General features: G+C 43.4%; 2 protein-coding genes across 17 annotated transcripts in view; both read right to left on the bottom strand.

Moving 5' to 3' along the window:
- Positions 1-534: 534 nt before the first annotated feature.
- LOC110189078 (vesicle-associated membrane protein-associated protein A-like) lies at positions 535-1444 on the bottom strand. The gene is made up of 2 exons (XM_020959049.2): positions 1309-1444; positions 535-1250 (listed from the first exon to the last, which is right to left on the bottom strand). The coding sequence occupies exon 2, from the start codon at positions 1221-1223 to the stop codon at positions 591-593; it is 633 nt and encodes a 210-aa protein (XP_020814708.2). The 5' UTR covers positions 1224-1250; positions 1309-1444; the 3' UTR covers positions 535-590.
- A 341-nt stretch (positions 1445-1785) lies between these two features.
- Positions 1786-16095, bottom strand: part of Sarm (sterile alpha and armadillo motif) — a 44549-nt gene continuing 30239 nt past the window's right edge. For 6 of the 16 annotated variants that reach the window (XM_086833987.1, XM_086833971.1, XM_086833974.1 and 3 more), the window contains exons 3-10: positions 13137-13558; positions 11706-12093; positions 6103-8040; positions 5766-5945; positions 5522-5691; positions 5156-5385; positions 3814-4759; positions 1786-1984 (exon numbers count right to left, since the gene is read on the bottom strand). In XM_086833987.1, coding sequence (XP_086690113.1) covers positions 1900-1984; positions 3814-4759; positions 5156-5385; positions 5522-5691; positions 5766-5945; positions 6103-8040; positions 11706-12093; positions 13137-13558 — 4359 coding nt within the window. In that variant the 3' untranslated portion in view covers positions 1786-1899. Of the gene's footprint in view, positions 2334-3813; positions 4760-5032; positions 5386-5521; positions 5692-5765; positions 5946-6102; positions 8041-8371; positions 11680-11705; positions 12094-13136; positions 13559-15002; positions 15473-16095 lie in introns of those variants that run through there. The other 10 variants (XM_086833972.1, XM_086833975.1, XM_086833980.1 and 7 more) reach the window with 9 other exon arrangements.

Below are 16095 nucleotides of genomic sequence, written 5' to 3' on the forward strand. Positions count from 1 at the left end.
TATTTTATAATAATAACAGCTGTTTCTTGCTTATGTTTTACTTTCATCAACAATTCATGACTTACCGCAGTGGAGGGTACACGTCATTGCTTAATTCCTTCCAGTGTTCTTGCCTTTTTAAGGTATAATCGCAGTGAGCTTCTTCCTGGTTATCCAGATGTAGTGCATTGGTTAGGTGATATTTTTGGAGTCGATCAGGAAATCACTATCACAATAGATGTTAACACTGGAAGGGCCACGGACAGACTAAGGCGCGCCCGGCGGCAGCGCACTGTATTTATAGTCTCCGAGTCGAGAGCAGAGAAAGTGAGAGCGCGAGAGAGAGCTATCACTTGAGGTAGGCACACGTACCCCTAGAGATACACAGAGAGAGAGAGGTAGGCATACTAAAATAGGTAGCGTAAAGAGGCAGAGAGCGAGAGGGAGGGAGAGAGCAAGCTCTTCACTGCCATTACAATATTATACTATTCTCGGACCGGAAGCTAACTTCGGCACTCAGTTTTGTATTTTCGTCTACAAATTACAAAAACAAGCCTGGATTGCAGTCTGCTTTAATTGACAATAAATTTGTGTACAATTATTGGCCAAGCTCACAAGTAATGTTTGCCATAATATGCCCCAACAATGACGGCTATGATGGTAAAAACACAACAGGCAAATTTGATCATGTCCCTGCCCCGTTGCTTGGGTCGACGTCCCTGTTCCTGCAAGGTATCAATCTCCTCTTTGAGAGCCGAGTGCTCCTCCTCCAGCATGCTGGCTTGCTTGAGTAGATTGGCTGTGACCACAGACTCGTCATCTTGGTTGCTTGGAGAGACATTAGCACCGCCAACAGCCCGACGTGGTTGCTCTTTCGATGCCTTCTCCGATGCCTTTCCCGGAATAATCTCACACTTGATCTTGGCATCCCAGATGTCGCTCGGTTTCTGCTCCTTCCAAAACTCCTGCAGGTTGATATCGCTGCCGGAGGCTATGGCCGCCATGACTAGAAACTTGTGTCGCTTCTGCAGGTCATCCGATCCAGTGGGCTGCATGACAATGTTCACGGTGACGGTCTTGTCGGGCCCCAAAACCCCGACATTGGGGCGCACAAAGAACATGTGAGGCGAAGTGGTCTTCAGCTTAAAGGCCACACTCTGCTTCTTGGCGGGATTTTTGATGACCAGGTCTTTGGAGGAGGCACCTTCAAAGACGAGCTGATCTTGCGGTTCCAGGGACAGCATTATTATTCTTTTATTTTGTTTAAGAATCTAAATAAAGAATGTGAATTAGTACAGGTCCGAAAGGGAGGTGATAGAGGAAACTAACGGAGAAGAAAAATATAAAATTCCGAAGTTTAACGTTTTCAGTTTGTTTTTTTTTTTGCTTTAACGGCCCCAAACAACTGAAGTTAGTAGAATAGCCGACTTTGCTTGATGTGGAACTATAGATCTTAATGTATAGATAATATAAGCTGATTTTATATTTTAATTCTAGCTTCGTTGCAACAAAATTTTAAAACATTAGTACATTATTCAGGAATTAAACTGTATATCGTACATTTTTACCTAGTACCTGTAGATAGGGAAAGGCTGTTAATTATTATGCTGTAACTACTAATCAATATATACGTCTAAAATCAGAAATAATGCCTTAATTTATTATAGCTTTAGCATGATTTTGAAAATTACAAATATGTAACCACAAACTAACCCTTTATATCTGGAATATATTGTATAATTTACTTACTTATCAACTTTAGACGCACAAAGTTTTAAATGGTCCTTAATAATTAATATTCAATAATTTAATTTAATAATTTTCTTTATTAAATATTTTGTCGAATTATTTTCGTTATTGTTTTCATTATTTACAAAAATTCGATGAGTTTTCGTTGTTGAGTGTGCACTGTGTTCTCCACTACCAAAAGATCATACGCCCGGCATTCGGGGAGGTGGCCTTGGACAGGATAATGCCCGACAGTTCCTTGTCCTCCGGTTCATTGCTGTGTCAAGTCAAGAGGAGGATTAAAATGGTTAACAGAACTCGGTTCGATAATGCAATTATATATACACGTTTATTTGTATTGATATTCGCTTCGTTGGTTTCTTTTTCTTTATCTTTATCATTATCTTTTTTGATTTGTTGATTGTTTTGTTTTGTTTTTTCTTGCAATAAATAACAATGAATGTTGGTTTGGTTGTCGAGACAGCGGATGCTGGGGATGCTGAGAGGGCATCGGGTTGTGATGCGATTTGAAGGATGGTGAGTTTGGTGGGGTGCAGTACAACAGGCACAACGATAACAACGGTTATGTTACAACGGATTGCGGTAGCCAGTATCGCTTTTACGGTCTATTAAATAGAATCCGACACAGGGTCCCGGATGATGGAGAGAGCAAGAGAGAGAGATATATAGAGAGGGAAGAGAAGAGAGATATATAAAATATATACAAATAATAAACAAATCGGGTTCCATTAGCGGGCACAAACACAAATTTTAAAGAACATAACACATAATAATAAAACATATAATCGGTATGGAGACATGCAGCTGATGATGAGGTATGAGAAGATTTCAGTTTATAAAGCAGGGGGAAATCGAGGGGCCATTTGGCAATAATACACAGTTTAATTTAATTAAGTCGCATTTTATTTTTTGATGTTGTCCTCTTTTTTTTTATTTTTGCTTTTGTTTTTGTTTCGTTTTGTTTTTTGTATGTTTCGTTTTCAACTGTTTAGGCACTAGTTAAATATTAAAAATATATATTGCAAAAATCAATAAAATTATGCCTTAAAAACTCCTGCGCTAAAAATTAGGTTTTTTTGTACAGCATCTGTTGTTGTAAAAATGTATGCATTAAGTAAATTTCGATTATACGTAGTTTAAATATCACTTAAATATTTTCGTTTTAAGCCACACAATTGGGTTAATTTCAAACATTGCTGTTTCTAATTTACGCTTGCGGACGGTTACAAGAACAAATTGCATACGCGAGAAATGTACAAATTTTAAATATATTAATTATAAATAGCATATTAAATATATAAATTGTGTTTTTTGTTTCCTTTTCGTTTTGATTTCCAATGTATGTAACTTTTTTTGTTTCTTGTGGGATTTTTTAAATTAGTTTTGTGTTCTATAAATTAGGTTTCGTAGTTATGCAGTCGTTAATTGTGTGTTCTTGTTTTCCATAAATTAGTTTTTGTAGTTTAAATTCGCTTATTCTTTTGTAATTAAAAAAAGTATTCTTTTTCAAAATCAACAACTAATCACAAGGCAAATAGAGTTTTAAAGAGACAGAAAGGAGGGAGGCGCGGGCGTCGTTCTACTTTCGTTTTCTTAGCCATTTTGGGCAACGCAGGCGAGTGCTTTAGTGGATGCTTGGCGTAACGAGTCGGATCAACGAGTGGCGAGTAAAATATAGCGAGCGAGTACCAACACCAGAGAGATAAAGATAAAAATGGACAGCGATGGGATATAGAGATAGAGGTATATAGGGGGTTTTGATTGGGAATCCAGGGGCTTATTGGACGGATGAGTGAGTGAGCAGGTGAGATTCTTTTTAGATGGCACAAATGCAGCGAGTGGCAAGTAACAGGTTAACAGGCATTTAGTGAGCGAGTAAAGTCACATTTTCACGAACTGATTTCTCTGTGATCTAATATTTTGTTGAAGAATTTGTTTTTTGTTTATAAAGAACTAGACCGAATTGAAATCAGTTCGTGAAAATGTGACTGTAATTCAGTTGAAGCAGACAGCGAGTGACGGGCGACGAGTTGGGTCAGCGAGTCCTGGTCCTCCTCGTCCCATCGCCTCCTCGTTATGGCTTACTTTTTCATCAGCGAGCGGACCTTCTTCATCGTTCGATTGAAGATCGTCTTGTTGTTGCCGGTTCCCCCGGCACTGTAGTTGGAGCCGAGGGACGAATTGGAGGTCTTGTTGCTGGTCAAGCTGGCTCCCCGATGCACTGAGGCCGAGGCCCTCTGTTGATTGCCATGCCGCAGGCATCCATCCGACTGATCCTCCCGCTCGCTCTCCGTCGCACTCACTCCATCGGGACTCTGACGCTCCCTCGCTCTCTCCCTCGCCGGCTGCGGCGGTCGCTCTGGTGTGGGCGACTTGGATGAGGAGGAGGTATCCCTTCGCTGGGGTTGCGGCGTCATTGGAATGGCCAGGTTCTGCATACTCTGCGTACCCTCTGATGGCTCTCCAGGGGGAGGCAGTAGCTCTGCTAGAGTTTGCTTGCTGAGGATGTGGTCCAGACTTCGTGATTTCCTGTGCTGCTGCACATTCGCCGGAGTGGCCAGGCTATGTTTATCCCGTCGGGTCACCGGTTCGATGGCACCATCCGTTTCCTCCTCCTCCGGTTGCAGGGTGCACGTGGAACTGGCATTCGTTAGAGCTGTACTTCCCGCTGTAACCATTGCCGCTACGGCTGCTATCCTCTGCTCAGGAGTCGCTGTCACCGAACCCGCCTGATCCAGCAATCCATCCACGCTGTGCGATCGATAGCCATTGCTCATCCCGGAACCGGATCCATGACCCAGTCCTGCCGCCGAGCTCCGCCTGGGAGGCAGATACGTCAACGGCGTCATGTTCTGCATGGAAGCCGAACCTGCTCCGGACTTGTGGAGCAGGGCGGCCTGCTGGGTCCGATAGGGGGGCAGGATCTGGGAGCGCTTCGAGGGAGCGCGCGAGTAGCCGCTCAGCTGCGAGGTGCTGCCACGTTGGCGGGCCGGCGAGGGGGATTGGCGGTACCTATTTGCCTGGTGATTAGCTGTGAGCGCGTGAGTCGGCGTTTCAAGCGATTTCGAGAGTGTGTGTGTGTGGCAACCAGAATTAAATCAATTATTAATTGGTAAGAGTAAAGAGTAATGGGTAGTGGTGAGTGTCGGGTGTCTAGTAAGGGATGAGTGGGTGAGTAGAGAGTTGAATGGGTAGAGAGTTGTACTAGAGAGTGTGTGTGACTTGAGGATCTCTGCTTAGGACTAAAACATAAGTATTCGAGTTGGCTTGCTCTGTAAATCTTTAGCATATTAACTTCGCTCACTCTACGCTGGAGCCGCCGCCTGGGGACCCTGGCTCGGGCTTGGGCTTGGGCTTGAGCTTGAGCTTGGATTTGAGTTGGAGTTGGGAGTAGTAGTAGTAGTAGTTGTTGTACTCGTTGGCCCACCTTGTCCGCTGCCATTGGCCGTGGCCATTAGGCCATCCACCACACTGCCTGCGCCGCCTCCGCCGCCGCCACCACCTCCGGATCCTCCTGCTCCTCCACCTCCGACCGGGCCTCCAACACCGCCCTGGTAGTCGGAGTCGTTGCTGTGCATTCTTTGGTATGAGACCGAACCGGGCGTGCCGGGCACCATGGCCGCAATGCGATCGATATTCTTTTCGCCGCGCAAAAATCTGCCGCATCAGAAGAATGGGAATCGTTTAAGTTTCAGTATTTGAGTTGGTTATCTGGTTTATCAGGCTATCAGGTAATGGAGTACACCATCCTAGTCCCAGGCTAATCCAGGTCTAAATGCGTCGCTTAATATACCTTTCGAGCTTATCGATGCAGGCGTCCTGGTAGTCGTGGATCCAACTGACCCCATTGAAATGCGCCACGCTGCGCATATCCTCCGGCAGTCGCTCCGCCTCCGGCCAAAGGAAGTTCTGGTCCATGATGGGTATAATGTTGCAGTTCGAGTTCAGGGCGGCCACGATTTCCTATGGATCGCAGAGTAGAGCAATCAATTGAGTAACATTTCAGGCGGAGGCACTCGAAATTGAGGTCTACTCACACGATGGACCCAGTCCTTGCAGTCCTCGTCGTTGATGCAGCGTTGCAGAGCCTCGGGAGTTAATACTAAGACGAAGTTCTTTGCCTGCCGAATACTGTTCAAGAGTCCGTTGTCGAATTTGCCCGCCTCCAGGCGCTCCACGTCAATGAACACAGAGAAGCCACGCAGCTGCAGATGAACCTAGGAATAGGGACAGAAATGTTGTAAATCGAATTATTTTGTGAGATACATTTCAATGTATTTAAATCCTGAATTTAAACTATCATCAACAGTATCTTTAGGGTCAACACTGCGTATACGTAATATTTCTTGAATCGATTTTATTAAGTATACGCACCTTGAGCAGACTGGCCAACTGGGATCCATTCGAGCGCCTGTAGCTAACAAACACATCCAGTGTCTTGGCCATATTCTCCTCCGATGAGCTGGGCAGCGAATTCTCCAAATTCTTGACCGCATTCAGGATGCGCAGCCGATGAATCGAATTGTGAATGCCACACTCTGTCATCAGCATATCCTCGTTGACATGCGGCAGGGCACATTTATCAATGCCGGCATTCAGCATGGCATACGTGTATGTGCAGTAGTCGGTGCCGATCTCCGAGAGGAACTGATGCATCTTGGCCGTATCCTTGGAGGAGTAGTCCGCCATGCGCTTGAGATTTTGCAGCTCGCGCTCGAATCGCTTCAGCAGGATTCCATTGCCGATGCCAATGTCAGCGCGCAGGTTGTCCTGGTTGAGCTTCAGCAGCAGATCACCGTCCACCTGGGACTCCTGGAACTTGTCGATGTAGTCATTGAAACCGATCTGCTTCACCCACTCCTGCACATCCTCCACGGACCACAGTGGCACCTGCTGCGATAGCTTGTGCGGCACCGTCTCCCCGATTAATCTCAGTGCCTGAGCGGCGAACTTGGAAGCGATGGCATTGGGGCAACTGGCCACGGTTTTCAAAGCTTCGATGGCATTGATCTCCCGGAAGATATCGGTGTTGCCCTGCTCCCTCTTGATGCCCGCCTCCATGCAGAAGTGGAAGGCAGCCAGATTGCGTGCCTCCTCGCGATTGGAACTCAGGACGGGCACCAGTCGCTGGAGCCAGTGTTTGCTCTGCCCATGGGCATGGGCCAGATTGGATCTCGCGAAGGCGGAGGGATCATGGGAGGTGACGAAGGGTTCCACCAGGTCCAAGCAACCAGACTTGAGCACCTCGGCTTCAATTTCCTTGTTGGCCACCAGCACAGCAATGGCCAGGCACGCATAGTACTTGATATTATCGTCGTTGTGGAAGGCCAGCGGGAACAGCCACATGGGCACTTTGCGTAGGATCATCTCCTCCTGGTTCTCGGCGCCACCGTATAGCGACAGATTCGCCAGGGCACTGGCACAATGACGCAGGGTCTCCACATCGCTGGTGCGGCACTCGAAGAGTACGGCATCCAGGCCTCCGAGCCTTATCACATCGGAACACGTTCCCTCCGAGTGCTTAAAGAGATGCTCCAGGATGCCAGTGCCAACGCGGGAGTGCTCCATATTCGACTTCTTGGTGCAGACGCAGGCCACATTTACCACCTTGTCCAGACCGTTGTCCACCACATGCTTGCGATTCTCGGTCGTGAGGCACTGCTCCAGGAGTTGGGCGGAGGAGAACTGCAGATCAGGCTTGACGCAGTTCTTCATCAGCAGATCGAGGCCGCCGCTCTGGCGCAGGGAATTGCACAGCGAGTAGCCCAGCTCGTGGCCATGTGTGGGCACCGCCCAAGCTCGTCGTATCACCTCGTTAATCTTCTCTAGGTACTGGGACTTCTCCTTGCCACCGACCGAGGAGTGGGCCACTGCACTCCCACCGCCACCGCCCCGCTCATCCTCCTGCAAGGAGCTCACTATCGAGGTCAGCATGTTCGAATACTTATTGATCGTCTGCTCGATCTCCTGCTGACCGCTTCCCGCTGTCAGGGACTTGAGGTCGTCCAACTTGAGATCGGTGAGCTTCACCATTTGGCCGTTCATTGCGGACATTTGGGAGGAGCTGGTGATCATGCTGCTGCCGGAACTGGAGACGCCCTTGTGCGTCATCGAGTAGTTGGCCTGCGAGGCAGAGGACACATGCTTCTCCTGGCTGATGATACCATTGGAGGTCATCGTCTGCGACTGCTGGGACTGTGAGATTGCCTTCTTGTCCGCGGAGAAGTTGTCGCTCTGCACCGTAATACTGGTGGCGGCCACATTGTTGCTCGCCTGCTGTGTGATGTCGCCGGTGCGCAGCGAGAGTGCTTCCTGGAATAACCCAGGTGAGGTGGAAATAAAGGGAAAAAATGTTAATAATTATAATGATTAGTTAATTTAATATATGTATATGTAACTCTCATATATATTTATCAAAATATAATATGATACACTTGTTAGGTTAAATGAATTATAAAAAAGGCTACAGATTTCTAGGAAACTTTGGAAATTAGTTTTAAAGGTTTCTCCAACTTATCTTATTATCTGGAATTCCAATCCCAAGTTTAATCTAAATTCTAGCTTATTCATTCCAACACCCCCCCACTAAGTCACCTAGTTTTTTAATACATTTGCTAAGTAAAACCCCTAAGCTCTGTTATACCTTGCTCTGCTCCACCTCAATGGGAATTTCGCGAACATTTTTCATATGATTGCTGTTGGAGTTGCTGTTGTTATTGTTGTTGTGATTGGGTGTTGTAATTGCTGAGTGGTTGTTGTGATTGTTGTTGGGTGGCTGTGGTTGTTGTTGTTGTTGAGGAGGTGGTGGTGGCGACAGTGGACAGTTGCTAATTGGCTGTGGGGGCGGATTAGAACTCTTACGTACTCTGGTATGTGAGCTAGAGCTCGAAGAGGATTGCGACGAAGAGGAGGAGGAGGAGGAGGAACAGGCCGATGCCGCTCCAGACATTCTGGCAGCGGACGATGCCGTGGACATGGTTGTGGCTGCCGTAGAACCTGCCGCCGTTACCACTTGAATGGGTTGCGGTGGCGGTGAGAGCGGAGAGTTAATACCGAAGCGATTCGGTGATGTGGTGGCCACCGGTGGCGGTGACAGCGGCATCTCGACAATGGGGCTGGGCGAGCGGGTGGGCGTGAAGTCCGACTGGCCGCTCGACCGGAAGATGCCCTTGCGGACGGGCCAAGGCGCCTGATTAGACATTTGTTTCCTTTAAAAATGCTCAGCAAAAGACGACGACAGAGGCAGGTATTTCAATGCCAAAGTCGGAACGATTGCGATCACTCTATATTTGTATATACAAATATATACAAAAACGTATGTTTCTGTTTCGTTTGCGTATTTTTTTTTTCAGTCTTATGTACTTTGTATTTTATTTATTTTCATTCACATAAAAATAGCGCACAAATTGGCTGCGTCGACGTCGCCGTCACTTTCTCTGTGTGTTCTGTTGCTTAAATATTTTTTTTGCTGTGTATTTGTATCTGTTATATAGAGTGAAGATATATGTAAGTGTGTGTATGACACTGACCGACAAATAGAGCTTGTAATATTTTACAGTTAGATGGTAATTAACAAGGCACTTGACACGACGAAGCATGCGATGACCGAATCGAACGAACACTTGTTGCACCGCCTTATGGCATGTGGTGAAATAGGAAAGGACTTAACGAAGGAGCTCACATAGCGGCGAAAGCGATAGGCCATCTGTCGTTAGGTTTTTCGATTATCCGTAGTTAAGTTATATTTCGTTGGGTTCTCACTGGGATTATAGGGTTTCGTCAAGTTATGAAAACAGAGTTTCGTTATTTAAATATTTTTTTACTTGCTCTCTTCGATATATTGTATTTTGTTCACAGTCTATGATATTTTCAGAATTTTTGAAGGTCAGCTCTTTGCTATACCATATATTCCGTTGCACCTGCGACAATATCAGTTTTTGTAAACAAAAATCGCGTTACAATTGTTATGTATTTTAATTAGGAAGTATTTGTCACTTGCGTTGGCTTTGTATTTTGTATTTAGTTTCGATTCTGTCACAGACACACATCAGTTTCGACTATATGCAAATGATTATAATGTTCTCTATTTTATTCTACATTCTCAAGTACATATATTTCGATGGCTGAAACGCTCGCGACGCTTGTCTATCTGCTACTGAGGTCCGCGTGTCGCTCTGAAGCAATTTTATTCAAAAGAATTTCGAAAATAATACAACGAGAGCAAATACAAATACAAATTTCTCGGAGCGCAAAGTCGTGGGAAATAAATCAAAAATGGTGAGAGGGGTTGGGTGGGGTTTTTTTTCCCGATCTTTCCCTGATCGCTTCTCGGAAATACACACATAATTCGGGGCAGTGCGTGCTGTTCCATGGGTTTTGGAGCAATTGACGCAAATGTCCTAAGACCATTCCGTATTGTTCGCCAATCCATAAAAATCGTATCAAAGTATTTTCATTGAATTTTTTTTATATGATTGTTTAAACTCAAAAGCACTTGTTGGCTCCGCACATGGAGCGTGGCTGTCGGCCTAATTTTTTGGCACAGACCCAGGCACAAGGCAACCCCATTCAAATTAATGCCCTCGTTCAAGATTTTATATTTAAATTTTCTGGGATGGATTGAGTTTTGGTATTTACTTAATAAGGGTGCTCTGTCTCTGATGGATGGGGATGATGATGTGTTGATGGAGAGGTTGTGAGGGGATCTTTTTGTATGGGAGAATATAAATGTTTTAAAAGCAACATAACATAAAGTTTTGATAGGGAAATTGATAACAACCTTTCAATTTTAGAACTTCAGATTATAAATTCATTAATAAGACTCTCAAAACTATGTCAAACAATGTTGAAATTTTAAATGAATTAGTTTAATAATATAATAAAAACCACATTTATTAATTTAAGCAGAAGCCTTGAAAGTTGCTACTTTTTGAAGCATACTTCTCAGCGCCATTTCAATATATCTCAAATCTTCCATTTTCTTTTGTAAAACCTATCAACTAACAACCTAACAATGACTTTTTGTTTGACCTTTTCTCTAATTTCCCAATATTATATATATATTTTTGTTATCCTTGACATTTACTGCGTATTTTGAGGTTCTAGACCCAGATATATATATCGGTCACCATAAAACAATGAATGCTAATAAACGTATGCAAATCAACAACCATGATGTAATTCAGTCTGATTAGATTAAATCTGTCGGTGCAACTAAAGTCTTCCCCCTTTTATCAACTCTACTGGGTGTTACCTGGGTAACAGGTGTAAAGGCAAACATAAAAACACATCAGGTGTACCTGAACTTTTCGAAACATTCCGATGGGTTTTTCCTTCTTGGACTTGCAGTAGTTACGGATGAATTTGCTGGGGCTCCCAAGGAGCAAGCACTTGTTAAGGAACATTTCACATTACTCTCTAGTTTTTGGCGCCAGACAATCGATTTTCTTGAAAATATATGCGTAAGCAGGAGGGTAATTTCGCGACTTTGGTAACTTTCACTCTTGGAGAATTTTCCTTGTGAACTGGCCTGGCTGGCCGGGAATTCGCTATTAACGCCTTGGCACTGGTGTCCCTTATGCGACCTTAACATGCACGCGATGAACTCCCAACTGAAAGGAGTGGTCTGAATGGTCTAACAGTTAGCAAAAGCTCTCGAAATGGGGGTGACTCCCCTTTGGGGCTTTGGGGCTCGACCAACTCGACCAACAACTGCTCCCTTTGTTTATACTTTCACCCCTGCAGTGAAGCTTTATTGGCCAAAAAGCTCGAGGACAGATTTTAGGGGCGGTGAGTTCAATGACAATTTGCAGAAGGTTATTAACTCTGATTTAAGGATGGGTTAGCACAAAGGGTAATCCGATTATCTGAGAAACTATATATAGCAATTAAAACTAACTTAAAAACTCTACTCTTTCAGTTACTTTTACACAAATAATTTGCCATAATTTTATACTTTATATTCTCAAAAAACTCACCTTAATAATGGCTGCATTCTCTTCCGTCTTAACGCCATCAACCTCCAATCGATTCCGCATCGCTGCCGAGCCCTTGCTCTCCTTGTAGTCTATATCTCCGGCCTGGAGGCGCTTCATCTCCGCCGAATTGCTGGTGGCCTGCTCGGAGCTGAAGCCATCGGTGACCACTTTGGTCTTGGACTCGGTCTTCATGCGCTTCTCCTGGAACTTGATCGTATCGATCGTCTTGCTGGAACCGCTCAACCCGCTGGCACTCAGCTGGGCGGCGGTTGGGTGGGTGAGGTCAAGGCCGCTGCCAAAATGATTATGCGGGCAGTCGTCGTCGTCGGGCAGGGTCACAATCACATTGCTGTCATCATCGTCCAGATTTTCAAACGATGCCCGAAGCCTGCAAAAAAGAATAAGAAACGTTAATTGAAGGTAAAGATACATATTGCGAATACGACTTTAAGGTCAAAGCACTTTCAATTGGCAACTGTTTGCAACATTTTTGAATTTCTGAATTCTCTAATATTCTGCCCCTCGCCCTCTCGCTCTGTCTTCACTATTCTTCATTTCTCTAGCGCTCTATGTGTTTCTCTAGGCATGCCTCTTTCGCTCGCTCCTTCTGTGCTTAACTCTAGAGAAAGCAAGAGTTACTCTCTCGCTCCCACTTTCTCTGCTCTCTTCACTTGGAGAGTATAAATACAGGCGCTATCGGCCCGCGCGCCTCAGTCTGTCCGGGGCCCCCCACCTGTTAACATCTAGAGTGATAGTGATAGTGATTAGTGATTCGACCCCAAAAATATGACGTGGCCTATGCAATGCATCTGGTTGACCAGGAGGATGATCAACGCGATGATACCAGGGTAACCGTGTGTCCTCTACTGAGGTAAGTCTTAACCAAGACAATTATATCATATACATAGATTATATAGGAGCGATCAGGTAGAATCAGCTGTGCTAGCTATGCATTTATTTTCAAATTAATTACCTTATTGCCATGTTATTTTGTGTTATGGATATTTTTATACGCATACTTAAAGTTAACAGTCTAAATTAATTATAAATTATTCACTCATATTGATTTATTACCCTCTACGATAGTTTCAAAAATACATCTTTATAGTACTTTAATTATAGTATTATAGTAAGCGTATTCAAAAGTCTATCAGTGCCAAAAATAAATGTAAGGAGAATTCGGAGACAATTAATTTCTTATTTAAAGGTCACAGAGTTTAAGTTTAAAGAAAATCTTTAGCTCTTATATTTTCAATAGTGATCTCAACTAGAAACTATTACTAGAGAATTCCTATTTTATGTGTCACTATCAATCAGCAGAGCTGTCTATCTATGGAAGATGGTTACGTTGCAGATAGATAGATACTTTTTCGACGAGTCACCATTGATTGGTAAAAAGTTTTTTCGGTTTCAAAGATAGCAAACACTCACTTCTTTGCCAGTTGGGTGATCTTGTCCTGGTTGCTGAGACCCCTGAGATCGTCAATCGACGGATGGGCGGATGTGAGTTTAGGTGTTAGCCGACTTGTCGTCGTCTGGGCCATTGTGCTGGGATGTGCCGTTAGCGCTGATGGTGAGGATGTGGTATTTGTGGATCCTGATCCTGATCCTGCTCCACCTGCAATTCGTTCGATGGCCAGATCGTTGATTTCCGACATGGACTTTTGGATATTTGTGAGATCTCGCTTGACCGCCGCCGCTTTCATCTCCGCCGACGTGGACAGGGCCTGTGTGGTGGAGGAGCTGGAGGAGGACGACGATGAGGAGGAGGACGATGAGGTTATGTGATGATGCAGGCGCTGTGACTTCTTTTCCACCCGGGTCGTGGTACTGCTACTGCTGCTGTTGACGACCTGCAAAAAAACAAAATAAACATAAACACCAGGCAATAATAGAGGATTGTCATATTTTCTTTTTTGGCTCATACTCATCATAGGCGGAAAATGCGAGGAATGTACACAATTGTACACACTTTTCCCCACATTCCGTTGTCTCTTTCCGCTTTTTTGTGCAAATACCGTATAGATATCCGTACATATAGGTATATATAAATATATAGTATATAAATGCTTTACTGTCTGGCGCTATCTCAACTCACATTTTATGGCCCGGGGCGCTTAGCTTGGTCTTTATAAATCAAATGAACCATTTGTTTTGGGATCGACATTTCTGTTTTTTGGGGGGAAGCCATATAATATTTGACTTGCAAGGGAGCTTACCTCCAAAAAAATAGATGGATGGGCCGCTCTATCTATATTCTTGAGTTTTGATAATTAGCCAAAAATGCTTTATGGTTTAACTTTGACTTAATTGACTTGAAAGAGGTAGTCTTGGGTGGGGATTACACTGGGAATTACTTTAGGGAAAGATCTTTAAGAACCTTGGAAGCTCTATGAGGAAAATTGTTCTACCTACTAAATAAATATAGATCTTTGAAGAGTTTTTATATTATATCGATTATTAGCTTTACTAGCTCGCTTGAATTAATTGTTTTCAAGTCATTGACCCTAGGTCAGTAAACCTAATGATGCTCTCATCAAGCTTTAATCATCATTTATTCTTTTAAATATATATATGCATATTATTTAATTATAATAAATTAGCTTTTGCCTAATAAAACATGGCCAGTCTACCACTCATAACTTTCTAGGAAAAACCCAAGGAATACAATTTTCTATTTATGGTTTATTTTTGTTGAAAAAAGCTAAAGCTCTTCGTCGTCAAAGCATTTTTGACAAATGTTCACGTATTACGAATCAAATCTAATTTTGGCCAGGTTTTGCAGGCGTCTGCCAGAAGAAAAGGCAAAAACGAAGCAGAAGCCGCAAAAGTCAAACAAGTTGGACTGATAGTATATATATATATGTATACATATAAGTGGCCAAGTATGTGGGCAGCGATCGGTTTTATAAGGCATTCTTCTTCAAGTTGAGGCAATAAAACATGTGCAAATACATAAATCGCAAGCGATTTGAATGGTCGTTGCGCATACGACATGTTGGCCAAAGCCAAGGCAAAAGGCAAATAAATTTCGCACTCTCTTCTTGCTTTTCCGGCTGACATACACTTATCGATATGGTAACACCTTATAGTTTGCCCCCACTGATTAATAAATATTTCCCTTTTCAGGTGAGTAAAGAGTAGTGAGGAAGTCGTTGTTGTCGTCTTTTGCTGGACATGAAATCAAAAGATTAGATATCGCCTTGTTTCATTCTTTTCTTCCCACCCTTCCCTTCCGATTTCTGCGTCATTTAATAATTTATCACCATTGTATTTCGTATTTCTTTGTGGACTAACCTTTTATAGATCTGCGAGAGAAAGTAACTTCTTGGAAAACTCGTCTGTTTTCAATTGAATTTCATATTACGTATACGCCTACGTTTTGATAAAGCACTTAACTCGGGCATATATAGTATAGACTTGCTATATATATATATGTGTATAATCAGCTCGGGATGAGGGTCTTATCAGACATGAACACACACACAGAGACACAAAAACACAATTGCTTAGCTTTTCTTCACTTTTTAGCCAGCAATTTCCGCTAGTATGTGCAGGACTTTTACTTTTCGATTTGATTTTTCTTTTAAGCTTTTCCGCCTTTTCACTTTTCCACTCACTGACCTGACTATATAGTGACTCTTTCGTTTCGCTTTTCTACTGCCTTCGTTCTCGGTCGTTTCTATTTAATTTGTGCAATACTGATAACAAAGAGTGTTCGTTTAATTGTTCGTTAATAGGCAAAAAACCCACGATTCTTTGCTCATTGATTTCGTTCGATACTCGTCGTTTGGCGGCGGCGAGAGTTATTATTGTTATTATTATAAAAAGTTGAGTTTGTATTATTATTTCGTTTTCGACGGCACACACGCTTAGCAGACTAGGAATACAGCAAAATTATTTCCGCCTCGGATGACTGTTTTGTATTTTATATTTTTTGCTATAGTATTTCTTGAATCTCTTAGCGCGTCGCTGCTGGTTCGTTCGTTTCGTTAACTAAAATAAAAATGAGCGTTGAGCACGAAATTTCTAGCTTCGCACAGGCACAGCGTGGGAGCTTCAAGGCAGAGAGCTTTCAGCACTGTCGCGTCGCTGTCGGCGTCACTTTAAAGTGTGCGATCGACGAAAGATACACTTGACGAAAGAGCTTCCAAAGAGATAGAACACTTTGCTTACTCTATCTTTCGTTTATTTCTAACAAAATGAGAACATAGGTTATGTTTTTAATACGATTTTAACATAGTTTCAAGCCGAGGGTTTGCTAAGGGTATGTGTCTTTGCCTTTGGCCAACATGTCGTATACGTAACGCCTATTCAAACAAATTACTTGATCTTTGATTTATTTCTAACAAAATGAGAACATAAGTTAGGTTTTTAACAAGTTTTTAAC

This window comes from Drosophila serrata, unplaced genomic scaffold, assembly GCF_035046125.1.
Source record: "Drosophila serrata isolate PLE 108 unplaced genomic scaffold, ASM3504612v1 contig_272, whole genome shotgun sequence".
NCBI lineage: Eukaryota > Metazoa > Arthropoda > Insecta > Diptera > Drosophilidae > Drosophila > Drosophila serrata.